The 26,689-nt window shown below is 38.6% G+C and overlaps 1 pseudogene and 1 gene segment (V, D, J or C); both read right to left on the reverse strand.

Annotated features, from left to right (window-relative positions):
* Positions 1-662: 662 nt before the first annotated feature.
* Positions 663-26,479, reverse strand: LOC138602596 (immunoglobulin gamma-1 heavy chain-like; annotated as a pseudogene).
* On the reverse strand, positions 9,161-13,994 carry LOC138602771 (immunoglobulin heavy constant mu-like). The segment is given in 6 exon segments: positions 9,161-10,480; positions 10,943-11,239; positions 11,347-11,658; positions 11,769-12,053; positions 12,221-12,502; positions 13,546-13,994. Coding segments are annotated over 6 exon segments (1,407 nt in total).
* Positions 26,480-26,689: the final 210 nt, after the last annotated feature.

A 26,689-nucleotide genomic window follows, 5' to 3' on the forward strand; every position in this document is an offset into this window, starting at 1 on the left:
AATAATAGAACCGAGAACTTTTGTCTTTTGCTGATGCAATGGAGATGATAAACAGAGTAATGCAATAAATAACATGATAAAACAATTAAAATGTCAATAACAAGAAATAAGTGTTACGTATTAAAAAATGTTTTGGTGAAATAGACATTTAGACAATAGATAGTATGAACAATTAAATGGAAAAGCAAAAAATGGATCAACATCAATGGTTAATGACATTTAAACATTTTTGTTCAGCAGACATAAAGCTTTTGTAATTAAAACAAAGGAAAATACTTACACAATACTCTTAATAATGACTCTTAAGTTAATGAAAAAAAGGCAGACAAAATAAGTCTTACAGAAAGTTCACCTTGTTTCATTTAACCTGTGAAGACAAAGAAAACAAATGTTGAGTGAAAATGCACCAAAGTAATCAAAGTCCTGCTTTTCCAGTTAGGCCTACATTACTGTATAATAAAATATCACAATGAGTACTTGTCTGACATCTTCATAATTATGACCTTCATAGTTTAAGTAAAACGTTCAAAGCTAAATGTTGGTTTTTGGATTTCAAAAGTATTTGAGTCATTTTTTGTAGGGTTATATACTTTATAACCTTCGAGGTAAGACCAGATTTAAACAGTTGTTCGGTCAGTTAATTCAATAGACAACAACGCATTTTAAAAAGGCAGTTTTGGCATGTGTCGAAACATGTTGAGGTGGACCAGGTTGTTCCCTTCATGCATTCTGTACCCAATGGACCTGACAATAGCTTTGGTTGAGTTTGGTTGAGCCATAGACTCGTGGGACACTTCACAGCTATACACTACATCACTCTGTTTCCACTGATCAAGGCTGAGCGATAACTGGCCATAAGCCGAATAGGATCCTTGGTTTTCTACAGGCTCTGTGGTATGGAACGTGTATGTTGAATCTGCTTTCTCGTCATCAACAAGCCAAGACACCAAAACCTCACGAGGGTAGAAGTCTTTCACATAGCAAGTCAAGGTCACCATTTCTTGTCTAGTATGTTCTACTGGAGCCAGCATAAACACTGAAGGACGCCGAGTCGGTCCTCCTGCAAGCATGAGAGAAACATTAAACCTCCTGCCACACATACAGTGCTGAAGAAAATCTCTGCTCCATAATCAGCTGAGAAAGATCACTGGATTTGATGGCATGATTAGAAAAAATAAAGACAGCCCTTCAGTTTTCTTACCAATATTCCTTTCAAAGGGTTTCTTGAGCGGTTCATGTAAATCTGGATGAATAACAACACAGCTGGGTTTTATCCCCCGGGTCCAGTCCTCAAATGTGATCTCGAGTGGTACTCTGTAATGGCCTCCACGTCCTTTTTTGTCCTTCGATTTGGCATTAGCGATTTCAGTTCCTTCCTCGTCCTCCCAACGTACCTCTTCTACTGATGGCGTATTTACCTTGACTTCACATACTATTGTTCCTTTTCCTTTTGAAAACAAGTCCTCCAGTGAAGGGTCTTTGATCACTACGTCAGCAGCTAATTCACTGCATCCGTCACCTTTGGGGCTGAGGAATAAGGGAAACATTATTGGACAGGAATGGCTGCAAACCAATGAGAATATAAACCATAGAAATTCACACAAAATGTTTCAATAATTAGTATTCATTTACTTACTAGAGGGAGAGGACGTCTGTTTGTAGGACACAGTGGATCTATTGAACGTTGCACCATTTTGACCTTTCCCTTCAAACTCGCATGTATAATTAATGCTCTCAGTCCATTCACTGGCTGGTACTTTGAGAACACTGTAAACACTGTACAGTCCATTAGCTGTCTTTTTCTCTGCAGAAGAGCTTTTCATCACATTTGCTTCATCGGCTATTGGTGCTTCATTTTTCAGCCATTTGATCTTTTTGATTACTTGGTGAAAAATCACTGGCAATGCAGGTGAAGGCAACCTCCTGATCCTCATAACATGAGACAAACACTTTAACATCTGGTATCTGATAAGGCATATCTGAAAAAAAAAAAGATATAAACAAATATATGTATGCGCAAGCAGGGGATGTGTGTGTGTGTGTGTGTGTGTGTGTGTGTGTATAATATATATATGCAGAAGCAGAGGTTCATGTAGTTTGATAAAACTCAAAGGATCTCTTTAGCTTGTTTTTAAAGTGCGCAGAAGGACTCGAGGAAAATACAATTGAACAGCAGAGCTCTGATGCTCGCTTCTGCAGATACATTGACTGCTCAGGCAAGCAAACATGGAGTTAAGTTGAACGTTAATTATCACCATAAAGGTTCAATCTATCTGCATCGCTATGATTATGCAGATAGATGGAAAGAAGCAGAGCACACAACAATAATTTGTTCTTCAGCAGGTGCAGAGGGCATGCAGAATATTAGTAATAGATAATATAGACTGAGTCAGCAGCTGTATGTGCACGAGAAAGTGCCAACCTTCTCATTCCACCACACTGTTTGGTTAACCGGTCAGGTCTGCTCATTATGACATTAGAAACCTTAGAAACACTCTAACCTTTTAATAGCTAAATTCTTTTTTGTGCTCTCCTTTGTGTTCACGTTCCTTCATAATTGAGTATATTGTAAAACAATTACAACAGTGATGGCTCACTTTTACTTTTACTTCAAACGTCAAAATATCAGCTCAGGATAAAGGTACAATGACGGGGTTAGTCTACCTCTGATAACACCTCTAAAGAACACAGTAATAAAACCAACTAGTAGAGACACATTGAACCAATAACATTTATCAATGTATTATTATTATTGATTAGTGCACCGTAAGAAATGGATCTTATGTATTTGGTACTGTATTCTACTGTTATCTACTGGCAATACATGTACGCTTTGTGTCATCACAATCAATTTGAAAACCTTTTAAATTGTTTCACAATGCTAAAATATGTTAACAGCTCTGCCATGTTAACCTGCTAAATTTCAAATCAACTACTATAAAGGCATTTATATATGACTAAACACAAGACTTACGTGGATTGATGAATGTCCCCTGTCCTGTTCCTGCTGTATTTGTCACAACACATTGGAAGGGCTTCATGTTGTCCCAGTCCTGTCTGCTCACTTTGAGTTGACTGACTCCCGTATAAACATTGTCTTTCAGTACTGGAGGATACTGAGTGAATTCCGGCAAGTCAGACCCCTGTTTGTTCCATGTGTAGGTCACTGAGGACGGTGTGAAGCCAGTGGCAAGGCAGCCAAGAGTGACCAGGTCACCAGTCCCAGAATCACGTTGTATCAGAGGATACACGGTTGGCTTGGTAGGAGATGCTAACAAAGTAGAAACAAAAATGCCGTTAAAAAAGTGAAGTGAACATTTAAAATAAGATATTTTTCATCAAACATAAGTTAACAATGGAATGAAGTTGGCTTACTTCATCAAAAGCATAGCAAAGCATTGCAATCAAGGATACATTTTAATACCTTAACCTTTTCATATGTTGAATGAGAGAAGTGCGCTCCGTACATACATCTTTATCTTATCACATTTCTTTAGATGTTATTTGATGAACTAGCCTCCCTCAGTAATATCATTTGTGGTCTACTCTTTTTAAAATATAAATGTCGATAACTTTTAGACTTAGACTTAGACTTAGACTCAACTTTATTGATCCCTTTGGGATGACTCCCTCTGGGAAATTCAGTCTCCAGCAGCTTATACAGTACAATACAATAGGAAAGAATCAGCACACAGAGGGTAAAAAATAAAGATCAAAATATATATATCTATCGATATATATATATATATATAAAAAAAGTACAAAATTAGATAACAAGAAAATGTACAAGTAAACAGTGGGTAATAGTTCAATTAAACTAAATTAGGTTATTGCACTGTGGTGAGAGATTATTGCACATTGACAGATTTTTATTGCACATATGACCCTTTGAGAAATAAATAAATATTACTATTGAATAAAAGAAGTTAACTACTATTAACTTTGTGAGCTGAATTAGTGGCTACCGCTTGTGAGAGAGTCTGTCCCTGTTACCTCCTCCCCCTAAGTGAGGAGTTGTACAGCCTGATGGCATGAGGGACAAAGGAGTTCTTCAGTCGGACAAAGGAGTTCTTCAGTCTAGTTCAGTTTAGTCCGTAACTTTGATGATAATCATTGTTATTTTTTCAAAGTTAAATGGAGTGTAGCTGTACATTTGACAAACATACAGTACTGAGTTTATGGCATCATATCATTTTGTTAACTTTAACTTTTGTTTAAATTAGGCAAATATGTTTGAGATTAAACAGTATTCTTACCTGATGTAACAGTTACCATTGTACCCTTTCCCCAGTAGTCAAAAGCTTCATAGTAACACAGCGCTGAAATTACTGAACCACTAGTCTGAAAAGGCTGTCTACTAACGTTGAGAGCTACTCTACTCTACTCTAACTTTTAATAATGCTCGCTTTGTCATATATTTTCTTCCAATGAAATAAAATACACTTAGTATAAATCTTCACCAGTGTCTTCAGAGAATTTTTACCGGCGAACAGATGTTTTTTTTTTTTTACCCTTATAGTAAAACACTTTCATTTTGTGACACTCCAAATCTTTAGAGGTTTTAGCAATTTAAATGTAACTTAAAAAGGGATTTAGCAGTGCAAATCTTACCTGATGACACCGTTACCATAGTGCCTTTTCCCCAGTAGTCGAAAGCACCCCAGTTGTCACAGTTCAGAAAGTCATAAGGACTTAACACGAAAACTTACTTTTTACTGTAATATCCCTTAATAATAACTTCTCATCAAACAGTTGATTTGAACTGTTGCCAAAACCAAAGTAAGATATAAACCTGTCCATAGAACTACCAGCCAGGAGTTTTAATATTATCAGAGATTCTATGCCAGCCTACAAAATACTGTTGGCTATGATATCCTTGTTCAACACTTGTGACCACATGAAAAAAGATGAAATTGCATTAGTAATGGGATCAATGGGAGTTTCATTCACTAATCAAACATATTAAAATCACTTACCTGAAGTGACAGTGACCATAGTGCCTTTTCCCCAGTAGTCAAAAGCCCAGTTGTCACAGTTCAACAAATAATTAACCGCTGCATACAAAAACCTGGATCTCAAGCATCTACATGTTCCATAGTGTGTGATTTTGTAATAATCTACCCTATTACATAGTTACATTGGCCTCTGCAATTACCAACTTTGAAATTGGATCCGCTCAGTTTAAATTGAGTCTATGGATTTTAACACCTTTAACATACAGTATTCCAGATATACATTAACTTACGGAGTCAAAACTGGATTTCCTAATTCTGCTTCAAAATCAAACAAACAAATTAAAAAGACAAAATAAGTGTTTGGCTTACCTGATGTGACTGTAACCATCGTTCCTTTTCCCCAGTACTCAAAAGCACCGTCACAGTGTGATATGTGAACACATCCAACATACAAAAACAAGCACCTCAAAGACTCCCTTCAAGCCACTGAGGTCAAAATACCTTATATTTAACTGTGTAATCACCAAATTGTCATTATCAAGACCAAAATGAATTATTTTACCTGATGTGACGGTCACCATGGTTCCTTTTCCCCAGATGTCAAAAGCATTGTCACAGTGTGATATGTCAACACATCCAACATACAAAAACAAGCACCTCAAAGACGCCTTTCACGCCACTGAGGTCAAATTATGTGATATCAATGACATTTGAAATGTAAGGAGAGGTTTCAATTGAACTATAGTACGAAAATACTTGGGAGCTTGTATCATATTCTAAATTGTTGTACTTACTCAGTAAATTAGTGTATATATGTAATATTTACTCTGATCTTATGTTTTAACTAAAGATTAAATGTTAGTTTGAGTACAGTTTTAACCAACATACATTTTTATAATGAAAAAAACCATGAAAAGCAAACATGTTTCACTGACTAAAGCAATCCCCAATGTACCATTTATTAACCACTTCCCTAAAGGTATTCCTTTCCTGTGGTGGGGCTTATATAAAACTAAGTGTTTGCCAACAGTTGGTGTACAGCTTTATCACATCCTCCTGTCACCTTCAGTTACTGCAGCGTGGATAACCAGATATACTTGATTTAGCTGCATTACTTGGACATGGATATAGGTTTATGATATCGGGCTGTCATATCCACTCAATCATCCACAACATCCATACTGAAAGTATCTCATGTTTTAGTCCATTAACTTTTTAGGTTTAGGTAACATATGGATTTTAGTCATTCTGACTCAGTTCTTACTGGAGGATTTTTAATTATTCTCGGTTGTGAATCTTCAAGAAGCAATGTCAAAACAGCTTACAAGCTTTTTCTGTTTAACTTGGCAACTATTATCAGGATCTCCATTCATCATGTCATGGTTCAGATTTGGCAAAAGGTTGGGCATTATAGCTGACATCGTTTATGCTGACTCAGTTTAGTAAATGCAGAGTCAAGTCAGACAATATTCTCTGCATATAAACACAGGATTTCACTTCTCTTAAACATGTTTTTTGCTATATTTCTACAATCTCCATAGTTGAAATGAACATAAGTACTTTTACTGAACCAATCCTGTGACAGTCTGATGGTCATTCACCAGCAGCTCTGCTGCCATTTCGATTAAAAAGAGAGATGAATGTATGAACAGGGTTTTGGTTACAGTGTGTAACACTGTGTCGTCACCCCAGCTGCTATCAGTTACCACAGTGACAAAAGTACATGACAAAACCTCACCACATCTGCAGGAGACAACACAGTTCTCTGACTTGGTCAGAAAATCAGTGGATTTTATTTTAAATAAAAATTTAAATGGTTTAGAGATTGTTTTACAAAAATATGAAAATAAATGAAAGTGCAATTCTCTTGATGTTTTATGTGATTTTTTCAAGCAGGATGTGAACGATGTGAACGCAATACAAGAATATAAAGCTGAATATTTTATAACATCAAACATACACCAAGACGCATTTGGCTGCAGCTAATGTTAGAATATGGGCTGAATCAGTGCCGTCTGCTTCCACTGCTTCTGGTGTTAGTGTCAGGTCTATGCTTTTAATATCTTAGTGGTGGATGAATTATAGCCTTAGTGCATATTTTTAAATGTATTTCTCTGTGTGTGAGAATTTCAGTATCATTTAGACCCTTCCTCTGATGCTGGTCATCTCAGATCTATCTCATCACTTGAGCTTTTAAAAGATCAATTACAAAAAAGAATGGAAATCAGCGTTGCATGTCGAGTCAGATAATGATGTGTTGTGAAGTGGTGACACCGGGCAGAGTGGGCAGCTGGTTCAGTAAAAGTAGAAGCCTGTGGATGGCAGCAAAGTATTAGTAATAATGTTGTGGTAGTGTAGAGGTATTTTTTTTTATATCTTTGTAATGATTTGTTTTCTTAAACAACAAATGTCATAAATGTGTAAAATCTAACAGTGTTATACAATGTTAAAATCTTCTCACATAGGAGAGGTTTAAGTTGTAAACTGTGTCCCCTTCATTTGCTGCAGCAATATGACAGAACACTTGATGCTTTTGCCACTAGATGGTGGTTTTTACCTACTTTTCCCACTTCTAGTAAGGAGCTGGCATTTAAACCAAAATATCCCTCTTGCATATCAACAAGCTGAAACTGAAACATTTCTTGATGGTTGAAACTGTCCATCTGATGGTTTGATATGATTCTCAAGGAGGACATAGTTGTTGTAGTGAGTTTGAATGAAACATAGTACAACATTCAATAAACAACATACAAGTAAACTGCCCAATAAATATGATTTAAAGTTAGTTTTATTGAATTAGTTTACAAAAAGTGGCTCTTCTGGTGGCCCAAGAGGTTCTGAATGCGCAAAATGAATTTGACATCTACGTTAGAAGTGACATTGCATTTATCAGATCATATATCAGACAAACCTTTTATGGTATCTGGGGTTAGTAAAGTATGACTTTTTAATAAAGGAGTTTGTTTAGTAAACAAAGGTGATGAACTTAAAGGTGATACCGTCGATGTGCTTAAACCCCACGTTTCTGCAATAGGAAGTTCTTCTAAATGTTGAAGTTGTTTCCATCTTTAAGCACAGTTGCTTTTTTCATGAATTGCTCAGCTGAATCTTCATCCAGTTTGGGCTAAAACGTTTGGGGTGCGTGCTTTTGTCAGCGGCACCTCGTCTCGGTGCTACAGATACTGGCTGGTAACTGAGTGGACATACTGCGAAAGGTTTTCTTTAGCGGCTTCACCTGCAGCACACACACGGCGTGAGGTTGTGTGTGCCATCAGGAAGTGGGATGCAGCGAGCTTTCATTTCCAAAAGTTACTGTCACCAGGCTGATTACGCTCATTAAACATATATTTAAACATTGTTAGAAATGTTGGATGACATACCTTATAAGTAACTGCAGCAAACTGCTCGTTGGCTCTGTCATCACCATTCATATCTGCCAATTTGGTTACAAGATCACACATTTCTAGCCTCTTAACTTTGGTCTCAATTGAACCAGTGAGAAGGTCAGACTCATTAAACACCACCTCAGAGGCTTCCAGCTCTGTCTGATGTGTGCTGCCATGATGTTCTACAAACCAAGAACGCTTATATGAAACTATCCTTCTCTATATCACCAAGAACTCTTCACCACACAGCAAAACAAACACACTACACACATACATATGTTCTGTTGTACTGTTTAACGAGCTTTCAATATTCTGTGTATTGGATATATCTGATTTATGCTGCTGCTTCACGTTTGTGTAAAAAGCTTTCATCAACACTTTTCTCTAGACATTTTTTAATGTTATCTTTGTCTGTGAGGATGTGTCTGCTGTGTGCAAATTCGCCTCTTCACGCTTGGTTACGTGCTGATTTGCAAATATATGCAGTGAAAGATGAGTGTCTCACTTCAAGGAAGTGTATTTCTAGCTCTGACAGTTTCTACAAAGTTCCATTGCCACAGGTGTGGTCCCAGAGGTGCATAGAAAAGGGGAAGTGACTCTCGAAAGATGATATGTTTAGCAGCGGCAGGAAATTGAAAACCCTTCTGCTCTTAACTGATAACAGAAGTCTGCAGGACGTTGACTTCACATGCTGTTCTTAGATTCCTTTGTTGGGCCTCGAGTGACAACAAAATCCTCAAAAGCTTTTAATCATGAGCACTCCATCATTCCTTCTCCCTTTAGTTTTATGTCTCCCATAATCTCATATGTTTTTGTCTATTATGTGAGTGTTTGTAGAAAGCAAAGATTTCAAGTCAAAATTTAAAAAGCATCACAATATATCCATTTTCACTGCAGTGCAATTTATTAATGCGCCAATGAAAAGTTACACTACACCTCACTTACACAACATTTTGATGACAGTAAAAGTGTCAGAAATAAAATGGCAAAATAATTATCTGCTGTATATTCTGTATATTTTTAAAGGTTACATATAAGTACACTTTAAACAATATTTAAAGCATTATGTATGACAGTTTTATTTAGCAGATATACAGCAGTAGCATTATGTACTTTGCTTTAAAACTTGATAAAAAAAAGACAAACAAATGAAGACAAATACTTGTTTCTGCTGTGCAGCAATTTCGTCCCTTATTGACTCCTCATCTAGGAATAAAGAAACATCAAACAATTACAAACAATAGATTATTTTCACTTATTCAATACAGATTGTTAATCAATAGTACAATTTGACTGATTAATCAAACTGGAGTTCACCAGTGTCTTCAAGACAGAAGACAGTTCTGACCTGCAGATTTGCTGCAGGCGACTGATGTTTAATGACAGTTGTGTTCAGTGTTGGACTGATTCCTTCATTGTTATTGCTTTTGGAATAATTTGCCTGAAGGTTTGCTTTGATGCAAGAGGAACTCCAACACTTGCAATGCATTTGATTCAGCACAGTGTTTAATCCTTATTATGTGCTGTGGAGCATTTTAAACGCACAGACCAGCACATTTTAAGTGTTTGGAGAAGCTTTTCATTGAAACTCTTCATAACAGAGCTAACCACTTTATTGTGTAATTGTGTCCTTCAACGTCAACAAAATAAAATGTATCACAATGTATGATTTGGTGCCAGTAAACTTTACAGATCGTTGATAATCAGTAAGACCATTATTATACTGTATTTGAGTTTGCAGTTCATCACAAGCTCACGTAGACTACACTAACTTTCACAGTGATGTCTCTGAACAAGTCTTTTCTTCTCCTGCACATATTTGTCTGTGAAGATCAGAGGAAACTGTGGCACTCAGAGCACTTATGCAAAGATGAGTTGGTCAGAGGTGTCTTTCCTTTATCATCAGCATTTCCATTGTGTATGTCACTGGCCTTTATTTCATAACTTACGTTATGATGATCATAACACAGTAAAGCTAAAATGAAGAAAATACCTCCATGTTTACCTTGACCAGGCTGATTATCATGCTATAGAAGAGAGACGATATGAAGAGGAATATGAAAGAGGAGGTTGTAGACCACAGGCTGCTGAACTCATCCTCTTCACTGGCATCATCTATGCAGTTCAGAGCAAAACAATCTAAGAAGAGGAAGGTAAAGGTGGTTATTTTGAAGCGTGTGTGAACGTGAAGCATTGTTAACTCTATGATCACACGTGTGGAGGTTTCTCCAGTTGAACAGTACAAAATAAATCTAATATTAAAGCCTATTTATTGAGTTACTTTGTGCAAGCTTTTCAGTTTGTTTAAAAATGTAGAAGTCATTCATGAACATGTAACAAACTTTTCTCCATGCAACATTTATTTGGAACAATAAGCATGCTTCTCAAGCTGTTAGACAATGTGACAGACAGTTTGAAACACCATATGATGACAAACAAAACTACATTGACATGTTGACTGTTGTGTTTTACAATCACAAAGACTGGTGACATCACAGGGTGCACATGTTACCGCAGCACAGATTACACACACAGACAGAACAAAACGTGAGCACTACATACCACATGCAATCTAAACTGTTTCGCATTCACTCGAGTTACCCTTGGTCTGAGACACTGATTTTGGAATCATGGAGGATCTTTCGCTGCCAGCAGGCCAGACGTTGCACACAAACATATTTGTCTTCTCAGTTGGATAGTAAATACTTGTAACTAAGTAGCCCTTTGGAGTCTTCTGTGGGGGGAGGTCAAAGCCATCAACATAGTTGCCAGTCTTCTCTCCTTTATTCTCTGCCCAGGTGATGTAGTAGTCCTGCTCTTTGTCACTGGAGACCAGACACACCACAGTGAGTGGATCCTCTTGGAAGATGTTGACTGTCACAGTATGTTTCGTCTGATCTGAAAGAGACACTTGTTTTAGCAATGAGGTTCATCTACAAGATTAATGTTCATTTTACACACAGCTTGCTGTTTCATCAATGAGTTTCCATCACTCGGTAACATACCTCCTTTGTGGACAGTGAATTCTTGAATTACCGGTGTCCTGTTGTCTCCTCCAGCAGAACAGCGCACTTTGTTAACTTCCTGCCACTTCGAGAAACTCCGAGTCATCGTGCTGGTTCTGCTGTGTTGACCGTTTCTGGATTCTGTTTTCTCTGTTATGTTGTCATTCACATTGTTTCCGTCAATTAGCCAAGTTATCTTCATCACATCTACAATGGCCTTGTCTTGTCCAGTAACGATACACTCCAACTGTGCCTGATTGTTATTGAACAGCTCTTTGGGACTTGGTTGTTTGAGTGTCATTGTGACAGCAGCTACATAAACGAGATAAACAGAGAAAACATTTAGCTTATTTTAGCTCAATGTTCACTGTTATTTTACGACCAGGTTACTTGGAGTAATAGTACAGCAGTAATGACTGTACCTTTAGAGGCCTTCTTTGTATATGGTGTGCCTTTGTGCGTCATCTCACATGTGTAAACAGCATTACTGTCCCAGTCTGTGTTCTTCACATTCAGGACACTGACAGATGAATACAGGTCTCCGGATGATTGGGCGGGGCAAGAAGTGAAGTCTTGTACATTGATTCCATTTTTCTTCCATTTTACTGACAGGTCTTTGTTAGGTAATTCCTCAATTGTACACACCAGAGCCTGAGTGTCTCCTCTTGGCACTGATACCAGATTTATCTTTGGAGGGGTCGAGGCCTCTACGCGTAGTAATGAAAAAGCAGAAGAAGATTAGTTAAGAAGATTGTTCATTGTAGACTTTGTAGATAAAAATTTAAAATAGAAAATCAATTGCTAACATAAAAACAAGGTCATGCGTTTAGACTACACATAAGAGAGCCACGATAGAGGGTAAAAAATGACATACTTTCAACTTTCACACTTCGGGGGCCTTGAGGATGAGTCGCAGAACAGTTCAAAGACTTGAAGGAGTTCCAGTCAGATTTTGGTACGTTGACCAAACTGACTCCTATATATTTGTTGTCTTTGACAAGCGCAGGATATTGTACAGAAGTCAAGCTGTTCCCTGTGGCATCGGTCCACTGCAAAGTACCCTGTGGGTAGAAGTCGTCTGCCATACAGCCAACAGTGATTGTGTCTCCAGTCCCAGAATCGCATGGAACCAAAGGGAACAGAGTCGGTGGAGAGGCTTTCAAAGAGAGAGATTTTATAAGGTTAAAATAAAATTAATAGAAATTAACAAATGATCACAACTCATCATATATGAATCATATATAAATAACAACTATTCTATTGTTATAAAATATATTGCGGCAGATTTCAGAATCAGTTTTATCGGCCAAGTATGTGGACACTTTCAAGGGATGTGACTCTGATACTGACACTTAAACACTAAAAACTAAAACTACTATAAACTACGACTACCAAATGTTTTGTTCAAGAATTCTTATTTGATATACTGAACAATTTCTGTCTAAAATTTAAAATTATTTTGTTATCTTTATACAAAATTTAAGCATTTCACAGACATGAAGCTGAAAAGACTTTAAATAATACAATTTTTAATAAAACGTAATATAAAGAAAAACATACTGATTAAATAAAAATGTTTACATAATGAACTTGCGTATTAAATCTTAATGTTAGAAGCTAGTGAAGCCAGTGAAGTCACTGCACTGTTCTGTGGCCATAATAATCGTATATGATAATAATCACTTTTAATAAAGTATTGAAGTATTTATTATTAGAATGTAGTGGGTCTATTGTTTAATTGTAACAAGACATATAAAACACTTGATGAGAATTGTTTTCTCAGAACTTAAACTGATCAACAGTTCAGTGTAATTATATAGTCCTATTAAAGTCAATGCTCCTGGAATTTCAAAAGAAACTTTATAATATATATTTAACATTTTATTTAAGTGTGAGCTCAATAATCTCTTCACTCACAGTTTAATTGAAGGGCATCGAGACCTTGTATTCAAACACACAAACCTCTCAAAAACTATGGATTTCAATCGGCCGGGTGGATTTAAAGATTAAAACGAACCATCTCTTAAATATGAACTTTTAATGCCAAAGAGGAACTTTTCTAAATGCTTTCTAAGAAACGGCTGCAGTGAAATCATTTTTCTAAATATGAACTGAGCTGAACCTCTCAAACATCAATGATCATTTTAAGAAAAGTAAAAGAAACTAGTCTCTAAATATATTACATTAAATGTGACTTACCTGAATAAACGCTGACTTGAGTCCCCTTCCCCCAGTAGTCAAAGGAGTCACAGTGATACGCCTCCATTCAAAGCTTGAACAAAAACCTGAAGTACCAGAAAAATGTGTTAAAACCTTATTAGACAGAAGTCCTGGTCAGGAGTCCCGGTCAGTGTGAAACCCTGGTGTCATCTTGTAAGCGTCGGCTCGGAGTGATGCAAAATATTATTTTAAAGTAGAGGTTTACTGAGAGGTAACATTTACATCTGTGGACTAACTGTGGCTGTAAACGACTAAAAACCGGACTTCTAACCACAAATCTGCGTATCAAAGTCATCGACACAGTAGTGACCACGTTTTTAGAGGGATATATTTCGTCCTGTGCTCTTTGGTCCATCACATGAATGGTTGAGTTTGAGATTATTGCTGTAAGGTTTTTGTATGGCTCTGTATCTCAGTGCCCCACCCCATAGAACACTGTGATAAACCCTCGTACAAAAACCCAACACAGTTTCCTGCACTGAAGAAACAGTGCAGAACTATTTAAGGTTTTAAATAGGTCATTTACTTTTTTGCATTATAGTTTGTATAAAGCATTTGATTTAAATCACATTACTTTATACTCTTGTATTGATATATTGAACGCCAACCTACTAGATGTCCATTACCATTCTTTATCATCTATGATATTACATAAACTGTTTCTACATAAACTCACCGGATGACTTGGTAAAAAAGGATTATGGTATGTAAACCCAGATGTCATTGAGATCACATGGCTGTTTGCCTGTGGAGGTTTTTGTGCAGCTGCTCCACTGTCTTCACTCACTGTTTCTTCTCGAGCACAGAAGTAAACAGCAGAATCTTCTGCTGTCAGGCTGTTGACCTGGAGGTACTGAGTGCTGCTGGGCTCATCTTCAGTCATGATGAAACGGCTTTGAAAGGAGCTGGCATAGCTAGCAGAGTTATAGCCTGTACTCATTCACCCAATCCACTCCAGAGCTCTCCCTGGCCTCTGTCGTATCCAGTGCATATTGTTGCTTGTCATGTCAAAGCCTGATGTGATACATGACATCTTCACTGTCTCTCCAGGTCTTTTCACCTCAGAGGGAGACTGCTCCAGTTTGATCTCACTCCAAACTCCTGTAGAAAAATGAATAGTGATCATTATCAAACAAACGTGTAAAGAACAGGTTGGACATTAAAAAGTGAAGCAGAATTGATTTTCTCACCATGAATAGAAACTACAAAAACTAAACTCCAGATAATCGTTTTTTCCATCCTGTAGTTTAGTTCTCTCTGATCTCAGTGTTACAGAATAAACTAAAGTGTCCCGGTGTTCTGCCACAGGTTACTGATGGTGTGTTTATAAGAGAGGAAGAGTTTGCATGGACCTCCCTCTGCAGGTTTAACAGGGAAATTTAAATATGAACCAGATACATTTAGTTCAGCAGAGTATCTCTTCAACAGCAAACCTCAGCAAATGACAGAGGAGGAAATAATACATTAACTATATGTTGTACATCTCCAAGAAAGTAAAAAAAGAGCTTATTTTTCATCTTGATGATTTACAAAAGGGAAAATGAGTTCCTGTTTGTGTGAGAAAGGGAGCCACATTATTTTAGTATTTTATAGTTATCAACTGAATTTCCACCCTGTTGAGTGGAAAAAATAATAGTGCCTAATCATTTCTAGGTATAAAATAATTCATGAAATGTATCATGTCCAACAGAGACTTCATGTCCTTATAAGGCAACACACAAGGAGGCTTATTTACACACACAGGACAGTTAATCAGCTGACTAACTTTATTCAATCATTCAAAGTGTCGATGAAATGTTTTGTTTTTCTCAGAATCTCACAGAAAGAGATGGTGGAACATCAGTCCCATCATTACCATTCTTCAGTCAGCTATGATATTCAATAAACTGTTGCATCACAATCTTCTACATTAGTTTCAACCTCTACATTTTTGTACAACACCTTTTTATTTTCTAACAATAGCAACATTTTGTAAGTACTTTTAAGATATTAAAGAAAAACTAGAAGCTTTCAAAGTCTTGGTGGTTTAAGGCATTTAAAGATCATTAAACAGGACAGATCACACTGAATCAAACAGGTGAAAAATGAATAACGTGCACTTTTTCCTTCGGTATCCCCGTTGCTCGTAACATGTCACTGAATGCAACTGTGGTGTGTGACCTGCAGAACTCTTGAGGATAAAGAACAACTTTGTTTAGTTTGAAGTTTTGATCAATAAACTGCCCAGTTAGGCTCAACATGGACATGAGACACACACTCGATCTCCAGATGTCACTTGTGAAACTTATCAAAGTGATCTTGTTCTTCATAAGGCTGTCGATAAGCGTATAGATTGTTTGGTATAACTGCGGCTGGCGTACATCTGTGAAATATTTACGCCCCGGCAGAGAGTAACGTAGATCCATGTATGACATGAGTCATCTGAGCCCCTCGTCTTTCACAACTGACAGCGGCTGGTGATCAATACCATTATTTTGGTGGATTTCTTTCTGACCTTGCTCTCTGGTTGCTGTCATTGAAATGTCTCTGCTGCAGATGTTTGAGTGAGTCGTGGCAGTGTTGCTGATGCCAGCTGCTCTCTCTCCTTAGTGCTACAAGCTCACTTTGAATACTCGTCATATTCTTTGACGTGACTCAACCTCAAACGTCTGAGATTTGTGGTGTTGAATGTTATCGTTTGCGTTCCCCCACGAGGTACTAACTTGGAACACACCTTGCAAATGACTAATTTATTATCTTTTTCAGACACCAAGTAAAACCGCCAGACCAGTGACGCCATTTTAGTGTCGCTTAGAGAAATTGTTTTTTTGTATCAACTGATCAGCTCTTATGATCGGCCTTTAATACAGGCCACTGATCAAAGCAGTTAGTATGTATATCGGCTGATCACGATCGGTGGCCGACCAATTGGGGCACCGTTAGAATGAACATGACAGTTAATCACAATCAGTATTGCAAAAATGTGTTCCAAGTGTCCCATGTGGTGCTGGCAAATAGAGGAAGTAGTTTTTGTACGACTCTCCTGTTATTGTCTCTCACTGTGTGTCTCTGGCACAGTAATACACAGCAGTGTCTTCAGTCTTCAGACTGTTCATCTGCAGATACAGCTGCTGTCTGCTGTCGTCTCTGGAGACGGTGAACCGGCCTTGAACTGACTGAGAGTAGCGTTTGGTGCTGCCACCACCGCTGCTGATGTAAGCGATCCATTCCAGTCCTTTTCCAGGAGCCTGTCTGACCCAGGCCATCCAGTGGCTGCTGAATGTGAATCCAGAGGCTGTACAGGTCAGACTGTGGGATTCTCCAGGACGTTTAACCACTGGTCCAGATTGTGTCAGAGTCTGAGCATCAACACCTGGAGAGAGGATAAAAACATCAAGTGAAATCAGCTGCTGACAGATATATACGCTATGTAACATGAATATAGTGATGATCTTCACCTGCCCAGCAGACAGTTAACAGCAGCAGTCCTGTCCTGTAGTCCATCATGTTAAACTGTGTGTCCACTGTTCTCTGTCCTCCTCTCTGCAGTCACATAAGTAGAGGAGGAAGACATCACAGTTTGCATTGACTCCTCCTCACAGGAGGGCGACAACTATTTGACTAAGATACCACTCGTTCCTTCTTTCACTGTTTTAAATTCACTAACTTGAACTTAAGTCCATCAACATCAACACAGAAGGCAAATAACACACACTCACACACCAGACTGAAGCAGCAAGTTCTTCTCTTGTTTGACACCAGAAGATCTGCTCCAACATAAAAACACAAACAGAAGAAGTGTAAAGTTTTTCTTTCTGCTATAATAGTAACCTGATGTTGAAACCATTGGTGGTCTGAGGGCTCCTCCTCTGGTGTAAACTGTGTTTGCATCAATTATACATGGGGCTCAAATGTAGTCAAAGCTGATGGACAATGTTTCACACATGTTGAGTTGTTAATGTTCAGATGTCAGAAATATTTTCAGCTCGATCTCGTTGCTGCTGTTTACATTCCCCTAGAAGACATTTTAAGAAATGCACTAGATCATTATTTATCCTCTCTGTGTAAAGGTGTCTGTGAATATGAATAACCTTATATATAGTTTCATTTTTATTTATGTTATTCTAACTTTAAATAGTTATATTTATGTTCTATGTGTGTGGAGCAGGAAGAGGCAACATCTTCACATGATTGAGAAACTGTGACATCACAAATAAATGAAAATGATAGAATTGTATTTACCATTCAGACACATGAGATGAAATAAGACTCTGTTATTCAATCAACTCTATCATTTCCAGCTCTGACAGTTTATCACGACTGTTATTACAAAAAAGAAGAGCTACTGGAGTAAATGAATGTTCCCAGTGATGGTTGTAAATAGAGGAAGTAGTTTTTGTACGACTCTCCTGTTATTGTCTCTCACTGTGTCTCTTCTGGCACAGTAATACACAGCAGTGTCTTCAGTCTTCAGACTGTTCATCTGCAGATACAGCTGCTGTCTGCTGGTGTCTCTGGAGATGGTGAACCGGCCTCGAACTGACCGAGAGTAGTATTTGCTGCTACTGTCATATTTGATGTCAGCGATCCACTCCAGTCCTTTTCCAGGAGCCTGTCTGACCCAGGCCATCCAGTAGCTGCTGAATGTGAATCCAGAGCCTGTACAGGTCAGTCTGTGGGATTCTCCAGGACGTTTAACCACTGGTTCAGATTGTGTCAGAGTCTGACCATCAACACCTGGAGAGAGGATAAAAACATCAAGTGAAATCAGCTGCTGACAGATATATACGCTATGTAACATGAATATAGTGATGATCTTCACCTGCCCAGCAGACAGTTAACAGCAGCAGTCCTGTCCTGTAGTCCATCATGTTAAACTGTGTGTCCACTGTTCTCTGTCCTCCTCTCTGCAGTCACATAAGTAGAGGAGGAAGACATCACAGTTTGCATTGACTCCTCCTCACAGAGAGAACATCTCTTTGTATTGACCAGTCATATTTGATCATATTCTCCTCTGTTTTAACAGCAGTATGGTCGGGCAAAGCCATGAGTAAATCAACACAAAAAACACTGATGTTAAAAGAGTTCATGTGAAAACTGAAGATTAACAGCTTTCTTCTTCTCTGAACATCAAATTAAACTCAGTTTCCCACTCTTTAAAATGTGTTTAGATGTTTGGATGTCTCTTCAAACCGCTGTAAAGAGGTGGTTACTGTTTGTTTTTGACTTTCTTTGTGTAGAATTATGTTTCATTTTGCTTATTTTAACGGAAGCCTCAGAATTTCCATCACAAATGCCCACTCCACTGTAGATATTGCAGTAATAATAATAAAGGGCTTTAACATGTTGAATACACATGGACACAGTTCAACCACATTAATTAAAATGAATTTAATCAGCATTGAAACAGGACATAATCTTTCATAAGTGTCTGTGAACATTTCTTACAAGTAAAAACTGAAATTATTTCACTGTTTTTGTGAAGTTGGACCTGAATTAAACCTTCCAACAAATAAAAGAAAAGAAAAAACATTCAATAACCATCATTTTATCCACTGACAGATAATAACACTCAGTTTTTATGAAGTGATGCTGAGAGAACTGAATGTTCCCAGTGATGGTTGTAAACAGAGGAAGTAGTTTTTGTACGACTCTCCTGTTATTGTCTCTCACTGTGGCTCTCTGGCACAGTAATACACAGCAGTGTCTTCAGGCTGCACATTCTGTCCGTTTAGAGTCACTGTGTTGCTGGAAGAGTCTAAGTCGATACTGAACTTGTTCTTCAGTGAATCTTTGTAGCGTGTTGTTGATCCAGCTCTCATTCCAATCCACTCCAGTCCTTTCACTGCAGGCTGTCTGATCCAGCCTGTGTAGTAGCTGCTAACAGAATAAGAGACCTGACAGGTGATGGTCAGACGTTGACCTGGCTGCACAGTCACAGAGGCTGGCTGTGTCAACTGTTCACACTTCACACCTGTTAAAATAAAGAACATGTTTTGTAAGAAATGATCAAGTTAAAGTGCAAAAGAAGAACTGTTGACTTTGACAAATCCAGAGAGACTCACATCCAGCTGCCAACAGCAGCAGCAGAGCTACAGAAAACATGCTTTATGTTAAAGTGACGTGCTGTGAACTCCACTGACAGCCTGATGTGAAGCTTTTATAGCCGAGTAACAAGGAAGCTCACTGAGTTTGCATAGAATCAAACATATGAAGCATCAGTGTTGCTCTGACTATATGAAAGCATGACTGTAAATCACCTCTGCTTTACATATGATACATCTGAGTTTTGCATTGACTCCTCCTCACCAGAACGTACAGCTGGAACAGACTTGATCTGTAACTAAAGTTCCTCAAGATCAAGCAGCCAAGGGTCATTTAATATTCACCAATCAGCCATAACATTGTGACCACTGACAGGTGAAGTGAATAACATTAATAATCTCGTTACAATGGGTCCTGTCAGTGGGTGGGATATGTTAGGCAGCAAGGGAACATTTTGTCCTCAAAGTTGATGTGTTGAAAGCAGGTAAAAAAAGTTGGTGATTTGTTAGAATGTGAGCGACTTTGATAAGAGCCAAGTTGTGATGGCTGGATGACTGGGTCAGAGCATCTCCAGAACTGCAGCTCTTGTGGGGTGTTCCCGGTCTGCAGCGGTCAGTACGCTCAAGGAGGGAGTGAAGGCTGGACCATGTGGTCCGATCCAACAGAAGAGCTACTGTAGCTGAAATTGCTGAAAAAGTTGATGCTGGTTCTGATAGACAGGTGTCAGAACACACAGAGCATCACATTGTTGTGTATGGGGCTGCTTAGCCGCAGACCGATCAGCTGATTTTTTCTTTTTCTATGAACTTCAACTCTGCGATCATTATTACATTTTTATTTACTTTTAGATTTTACATTTGGTCCAATATAAGTTGTTGAGCCAGTGTTGTGTAGCCTTTTTACAAAGTGATGCTGAGACAAATGAAAGTTGATGGTTGTAAATAGAGGAAGTAGTTTTTGTACGACTCTCCTGTTATTGTCTCTCACTGTGTGTCTCTGGCACAGTAATACACAGCAGTGTCTTCAGTCGTCAGACTGTTCATCTGCAGATACAGCTGCTGTCTGCTGTTGTCTCTGGAGATGGTGAACCGGCCTTGAACTGACTGAGAGTAGAATTTGCCGCTACTATCATCGTAGATGAAAGCGATCCACTCCAGTCCTTTTCCAGGAGCCTGTCTGACCCAGGCCATGTGGGAGCCACTGAATGAGAACCCAGAGCCTGTACAGGTCAGTCTGTGGGATTCTCCAGGACGTTTAACCACTGGTTCAGATTGTGTCAGAGTCTGACCATCAACACCTGGAGAGAGGATAAAAACATCAAGTGAAATCAGCTGCTGACAGATATATACGCTATGTAACATGAATATAGTGATGATCTTCACCTGCCCAGCAGACAGTTAACAGCAGCAGTCCTGTCCTGTAGTCCATCATGTTAAACTGTGTGTCCACTGTTCTCTGTCCTCCTCTCTGCAGTCACATAAGTAGAGGAGGAAGACATCACAGTTTGCATTGACTCCTCCTCACAGGAGGGTGACAACTATTTGACTAAGATACCACTTGTTTCTTCTTTCATTGTTTTAAATTCACTAACTTGAACTTAAGTCCATCAACATCAACACAGAAGGCAAATAACACACACTCACACACCAGACTAAAGCAGTAAGTTCTTCTCTTGTTTGACACCAGAAGATCTGCTCCCATATAAACCTCTATCAGGTGTTAACTGCCCGTGATGTTCTTTCATTATAGATCTCACTGTCGACATGTGTGGGAGGTTTTGTCTCCTTTGTTTCTGGGTATCTGCCCAGAGTTTAGATTGGTATTGAAAGCTTCATTTGTTGTAGTTTGAATAATAAAGGTGACTTCTGGTTCAGTTTCCAATGCTCACATGATTCTGATAATGATCAGTTCTATTGATGGAAACAGAAGAGTTCTTTCATGAAGTCTCAAGTTTTTCTTGCTGCTGTAACAGTGAACTGATGTTGACATCATTGTTGGTCTGAGGGCTCCTCCTGTTGTTCACATTGTAAACTGTGTGTTTACATCAGTGATGCTTGGGGCTGTATTGTAGCCAAAGTCGATGGACAATGTTACCCAGATGTTGACTTATTAATGTTAAGATGTCAGCCATACTTTCAGGCCTATCTCGTTTCTGCAGTTTACATTTCCCCTCAGCTGCAAACACAAATTCAAATGCACTACAGAATTATTACTTCATGCATACGTGTATTGGTGTTCCTCTAAATAACTTTATTTAAATAGTTTTATTTTAATTCATGACATTCTTGATTTAAACGTTTTTATGAATGTTATGTGTGTGAAGCAGGGAGGGGCAGTCGAGTGGAAACATGCCTGGAAATCACCTTTGCTTCACATGTGATATTTTCATTTACATTTAAATGTCCCAACATTTACAGAATATTAATGTCTGAAAGTTTTGCATTGAAAGAAATATGATACTGAAACATTATGTTCATTTTCAAATGACAAACATTATTACTTCATGTTAATTTAACATTCATGGACAATAGAAAATGTTATTAGAATCAGCACTGCTATAACAATGAAGATAAGCACTAATGGAAACTAAAAACATCCAAAGTCATTGTGAAAATGTGTTTGTATGTCTGGTTGGTGGATTGGTTTGTCCTCAGTTTGCAGTGAGATTAATAACGATGGAAGAGATGTAGATTTGCATTGACTCCGCCTCACAGAGCTGAAAATAGAAGCATGAAGATTTAGCCTCATATTTCCATGTTGTTTTTTATTGGAGGTTTCAGGGCTGGTTGGACAAGACGTGCACGATAAATCAGACTGAATGGATCGAGTCTTTGGTGCCAGATTTCAGCAGACAGACAGACAGACAGTAGAAGCAACATATAACCCCTTTCATTAATTAATGACACGTTGCACTGATGAGTTTTATAGCCTGACGTGAGACACAACTTTGTTTGTAGAGCGGTACCAGGATTCTTTCAAGCTTCCAAACCACTTTGTCTTTTTCATGGTGACTGGACTTTTCTCATTGCATTCTCAACAAGCAAGTTGAAACACGAGACAAACACATTCACACATATTGTCACCTGAAAGGATTAAAACAGCCCTGAATCCTTTGAGATGGATTGGATGTACTTTTTACATCGATCTCATTATATGTCTCTGTCCGGGATGAGTAAGGCTGTCTGCTGTCGTCTCTGAAGATGGTGAACTTGAACCCTCTGAGAGTAGCATTGACCATCAGCATTATTCATCTTGGTAACTCACTCCAGTCCTTTCCCTGCAGCCTGTCTGATCCAGGACATCCTGCAGCTGCTGAATTTGAGTCCAGAGCCTGTACAGGTGAATGTGTGAGTTTCTCCAGGTACAAGTGATTAGGACTGAGTGTTGATTTGTAATCTACACCAAATCAAATGACTCGGTAAAAAGGATTATGGTATGTAAACCCAGATGTCATTGAGATCACATGGCTGTTTCCCTGTGGAGGTTTTTGTGCAGCTGCTCCACTGTCTTCACTCACTGTGTCTTGTCGAGCACAGAAGTAAACAGCAGAATCTTCTGCTGTCAGGCTGTTGACCTGGAGGTACTGAGTGCTGCTGGGCACATCTTCAGTCATGATGAAACGGCTTTGAAAGGAGCTGGCATAGCTAGCAGAGTTATAGCCTGTATTCATCCACCCAATCCACTCCAGAGCTCTCCCTGGCCTCTGTCGTATCCAGTTCATATTGTTGCTTGTCATGCTATAACCTGATATGATACATGACATCTTCACTGTCTCTGCAGGTCTTTTCACCTCAGAGGGAGACTGCTCCAGTTTGATCTCACTCCAAACTCCTGTAGAAAAATGAATAGTGATCATTATCAAACAAACGTGTAAAGAACAGGTTGGACATTAAAAAGTGAAGCAGAATTGATTTTCTCACCATGAATAGAAACTACAAAAACTAAACTCCAGATAATCGTTTTTTCCATCCTGTAGTTTAGTTCTCTCTGATCTCAGTGTTACAGAATAAACTAAAGTGTCCCGGTGTTCTGCCACAGGTTACTGATGGTGTGTTTATAAGAGAGGAAGAGTTTGCATGGACCTCCCTCTGCAGGTTTAAAAGGGAACATGTGACACAGATACATTTCCATAAGTCGAGTATCTCTACAGCAGCAGAGCAAACTGTAAAATATCAGAGTCCTGGCAACTCATATCTGAAGCAGCTGAGAAGGAGAATACACCTTTCTCTCCTCACTGACGATCTTTAACTCATGGTTAGGCAGTTTAGAGCCTGTTTTTATCTTGACGATTTCCAAAAGGGAAAATAGTTTCCTGTTTGTGTGAGACGGGGAGCTATAATGTTTATGTAGTTACATTATCAGATGGTAATTTCTGCCCCATCCCATAAAAACAGAAACAAACTGTTTCTAGGTATCACAAGATGAAGCTTCTCTCTGATTCTTCTGTACTGATGTCGGCTGCAGTAAAGGTGAAACTAGATCTGCTTTGATACTTTGAGATATTGAACTCTCTGATTCTGTGAGTTACATAAACATTTATCTTATCTACTAATCAGAGAGTATTGTCTTTATAAAGTTAACATTTAGTGAGGTAGCTGAGTCTCTGAGTTTTTGTGCAGGTGTGTTGGTGGTTTGTATCACAGTGGAGCTGACACGCACACAGTAATACACAGCAGTGTCTTCAGGCTGCACATTCTCACAGATTTTGGAAATACTTGTTGATAAATACTGAAAACATTCATCAAACAGGAGAAATGATGTTTGAAGTAACAGGTTCATGCTCAATTATTTCATAATACATCCACATGCATTAAAAGTGCTGTCACGCCCGGCCCAGGGGAAACTGAAGCACACAGGTGACCCCCTCCTTTTCCTCACTCCCAAGGAAGACCAGTCAAACCAATATGCAGTCCACAATCTCTGATTTATTTAATCCAACACAAAGCATAAACAATCTTCAGGGAGAGCAAGGCCAAAACAACCAACAGAACCTCTTACCCAAAACCAATTTTTCTCACCTCAATAAAGAAAATGCAAAGTTCTTACCTAACTCCCTAACAGAAAACAGGAGCAAAAGAAGGGTGAAAAGTAACTTCTCCTCTGCCCTACTATTACCAGGACTGCTTTTCAGATTTTTATTTATTTCTTTGGCTTTTTTTTATTAGATTGGACAGCTGAAGATAGACAGGAAATATTGGGAGGAGAGGGTGGGGGATGACGTGCACCAAATGATCGGCAGATCGGGAGTCTAACCTGCGATCAGTGCAATAAGGGCTGTAGCCTCTGTACATGGGACGCCTGCTCTACCAGCTGAGCTAAATCAGCGGCCCTGCTTTTCAGACTTTAAATATATATTTACTCTATTTACAATATTTACAGAATTTCGCTCAAGCGATCATCCACTTGTCTCAAAGACGCTGCAACACTACGTTCGGGTTGGGAGTGAAGAAAGGAGGCGGGGCAAAGTCTACTTCTGCAGCTCGATTTTAAAACAGGCGCCACAAGTTTTCCCCCAATCACAAACAGCCACCTGCAACACAGCACCGAGAGAGAAAACACACACAAAACGAGAGACAATAGCACCCACCCCAGGCAAGGAGGCAGAGCCACATCATTACTCTCAATACAACAGCTGGACTCATAATATGACTCAGTCATAACAAATACATCCTCCATTTAAGAAAGTGATGCTGGTCAGTTTAGTTTCATACAAGTCTCTTACATTTAAACATGTTTTAAGTATTCATACACTAACACATTTATTTTTATATCTGACATAACCATTCAAATGTTTTCATTACTTCTGTATATAAATGTTACATACACTATTTAAAGCCTGTTTGTCCCACTGAGACTGTTGTTATAATCATTAGTGGTCTGAGGGCTCCTCCTCTGGTGGCTTCATGTTACAAGTGTTCAGGCACTGAGGGGTTTTTGTTCAGCTCTGCTGATGGTTTGTGTTATTGTGACTCTCTGGCTCTCTTCTTCATGAGAGAAAAAACAACTTTCTATATTAATGTTGATTTTCAGGTTGAATGTGAATTTCAGATTCAGCTGAATGAGATGAAAAAAGATCCCAACATTGAGTCAATCAGTGGAATTTCTATCACTGCCAGATAATTGAATGAATGTGAGTCACAGTAATGCTGGTTTGATTAGATTTCACACTCACGAGGAAACTACAGAGAAAGTAACTTTAGTGAGAAACAGGAAGTATGTTTGAGCACTTTAATGATGATGATCACTGAAAAACTCTCTGAAGTCCTGCAATTAAAATATCATGTAACATGTTAATAAAACAAGATTAGATTTAGAGATTGATTTGGATTAATATTAATGTCCTTCAAATGTAAAAAAAATATATAGTTATTATTGTAATGATGTTGCTGCTGGTGATAAATAGAGGAAGTAGTTTTTGTACGACTCTCCTGTTATTGTCTCTCACTGTGGGTGTCTGGCACAGTAATACACAGCAGTGTCTTCAGTCTTCAGACTGTTCATCTGCAGATACACCTGCTGTCTGCTGTCGTCTCTGGAGATGGTGAACCGGCCTTGAACTGACTGAGAGTAGAGTTTGTTGCTACTACCAGTGTAGATGTAAGCGATCCACTCCAGTCCTTTTCCAGGAGCCTGTCTGACCCAGTGCATCCAGTTGCTGCTGAGTGTCAATCCAGAGCCTGTACAGGTCAGTCTGTGGGATTCTCCAGGACGTTTAACCACTGGTTCAGATTGTGTCAGAGTCTGACCATCAACACCTGGAGAGAGGATAAAAACATCAAGTGAAATCAGCTGCTGACAGATATATACGCTATGTAACATGAATATAGTGATGATCTTCACCTGCCCAGCAGACAGTTAACAGCAGCAGTCCTGTCCTGTAGTCCATCATGTTAAACTGTGTGTCCACTGTTCTCTGTCCTCCTCTCTGCAGTCACATAAGTAGAGGAGGAAGACATCACAGTTTGCATTGACTCCTCCTCACAGGGAGGATAAACCTGGATCAGAGTTGATCTGTTCCTTTAATTTTTCACAGAGTTTGATGTAAAGTTCTGATGAAACTCAAAATCAAGCAGCCAAAGAGACATTTAGTATTTGTAGT

The sequence above is a fragment of the Semicossyphus pulcher genome, unplaced genomic scaffold (assembly GCF_022749685.1).
Source record: "Semicossyphus pulcher isolate SPU_LCO1_2020_fin unplaced genomic scaffold, fSemPul1.0.p SCAF_23, whole genome shotgun sequence".
Classification (NCBI taxonomy): domain Eukaryota; kingdom Metazoa; phylum Chordata; class Actinopteri; order Labriformes; family Labridae; genus Semicossyphus; species Semicossyphus pulcher.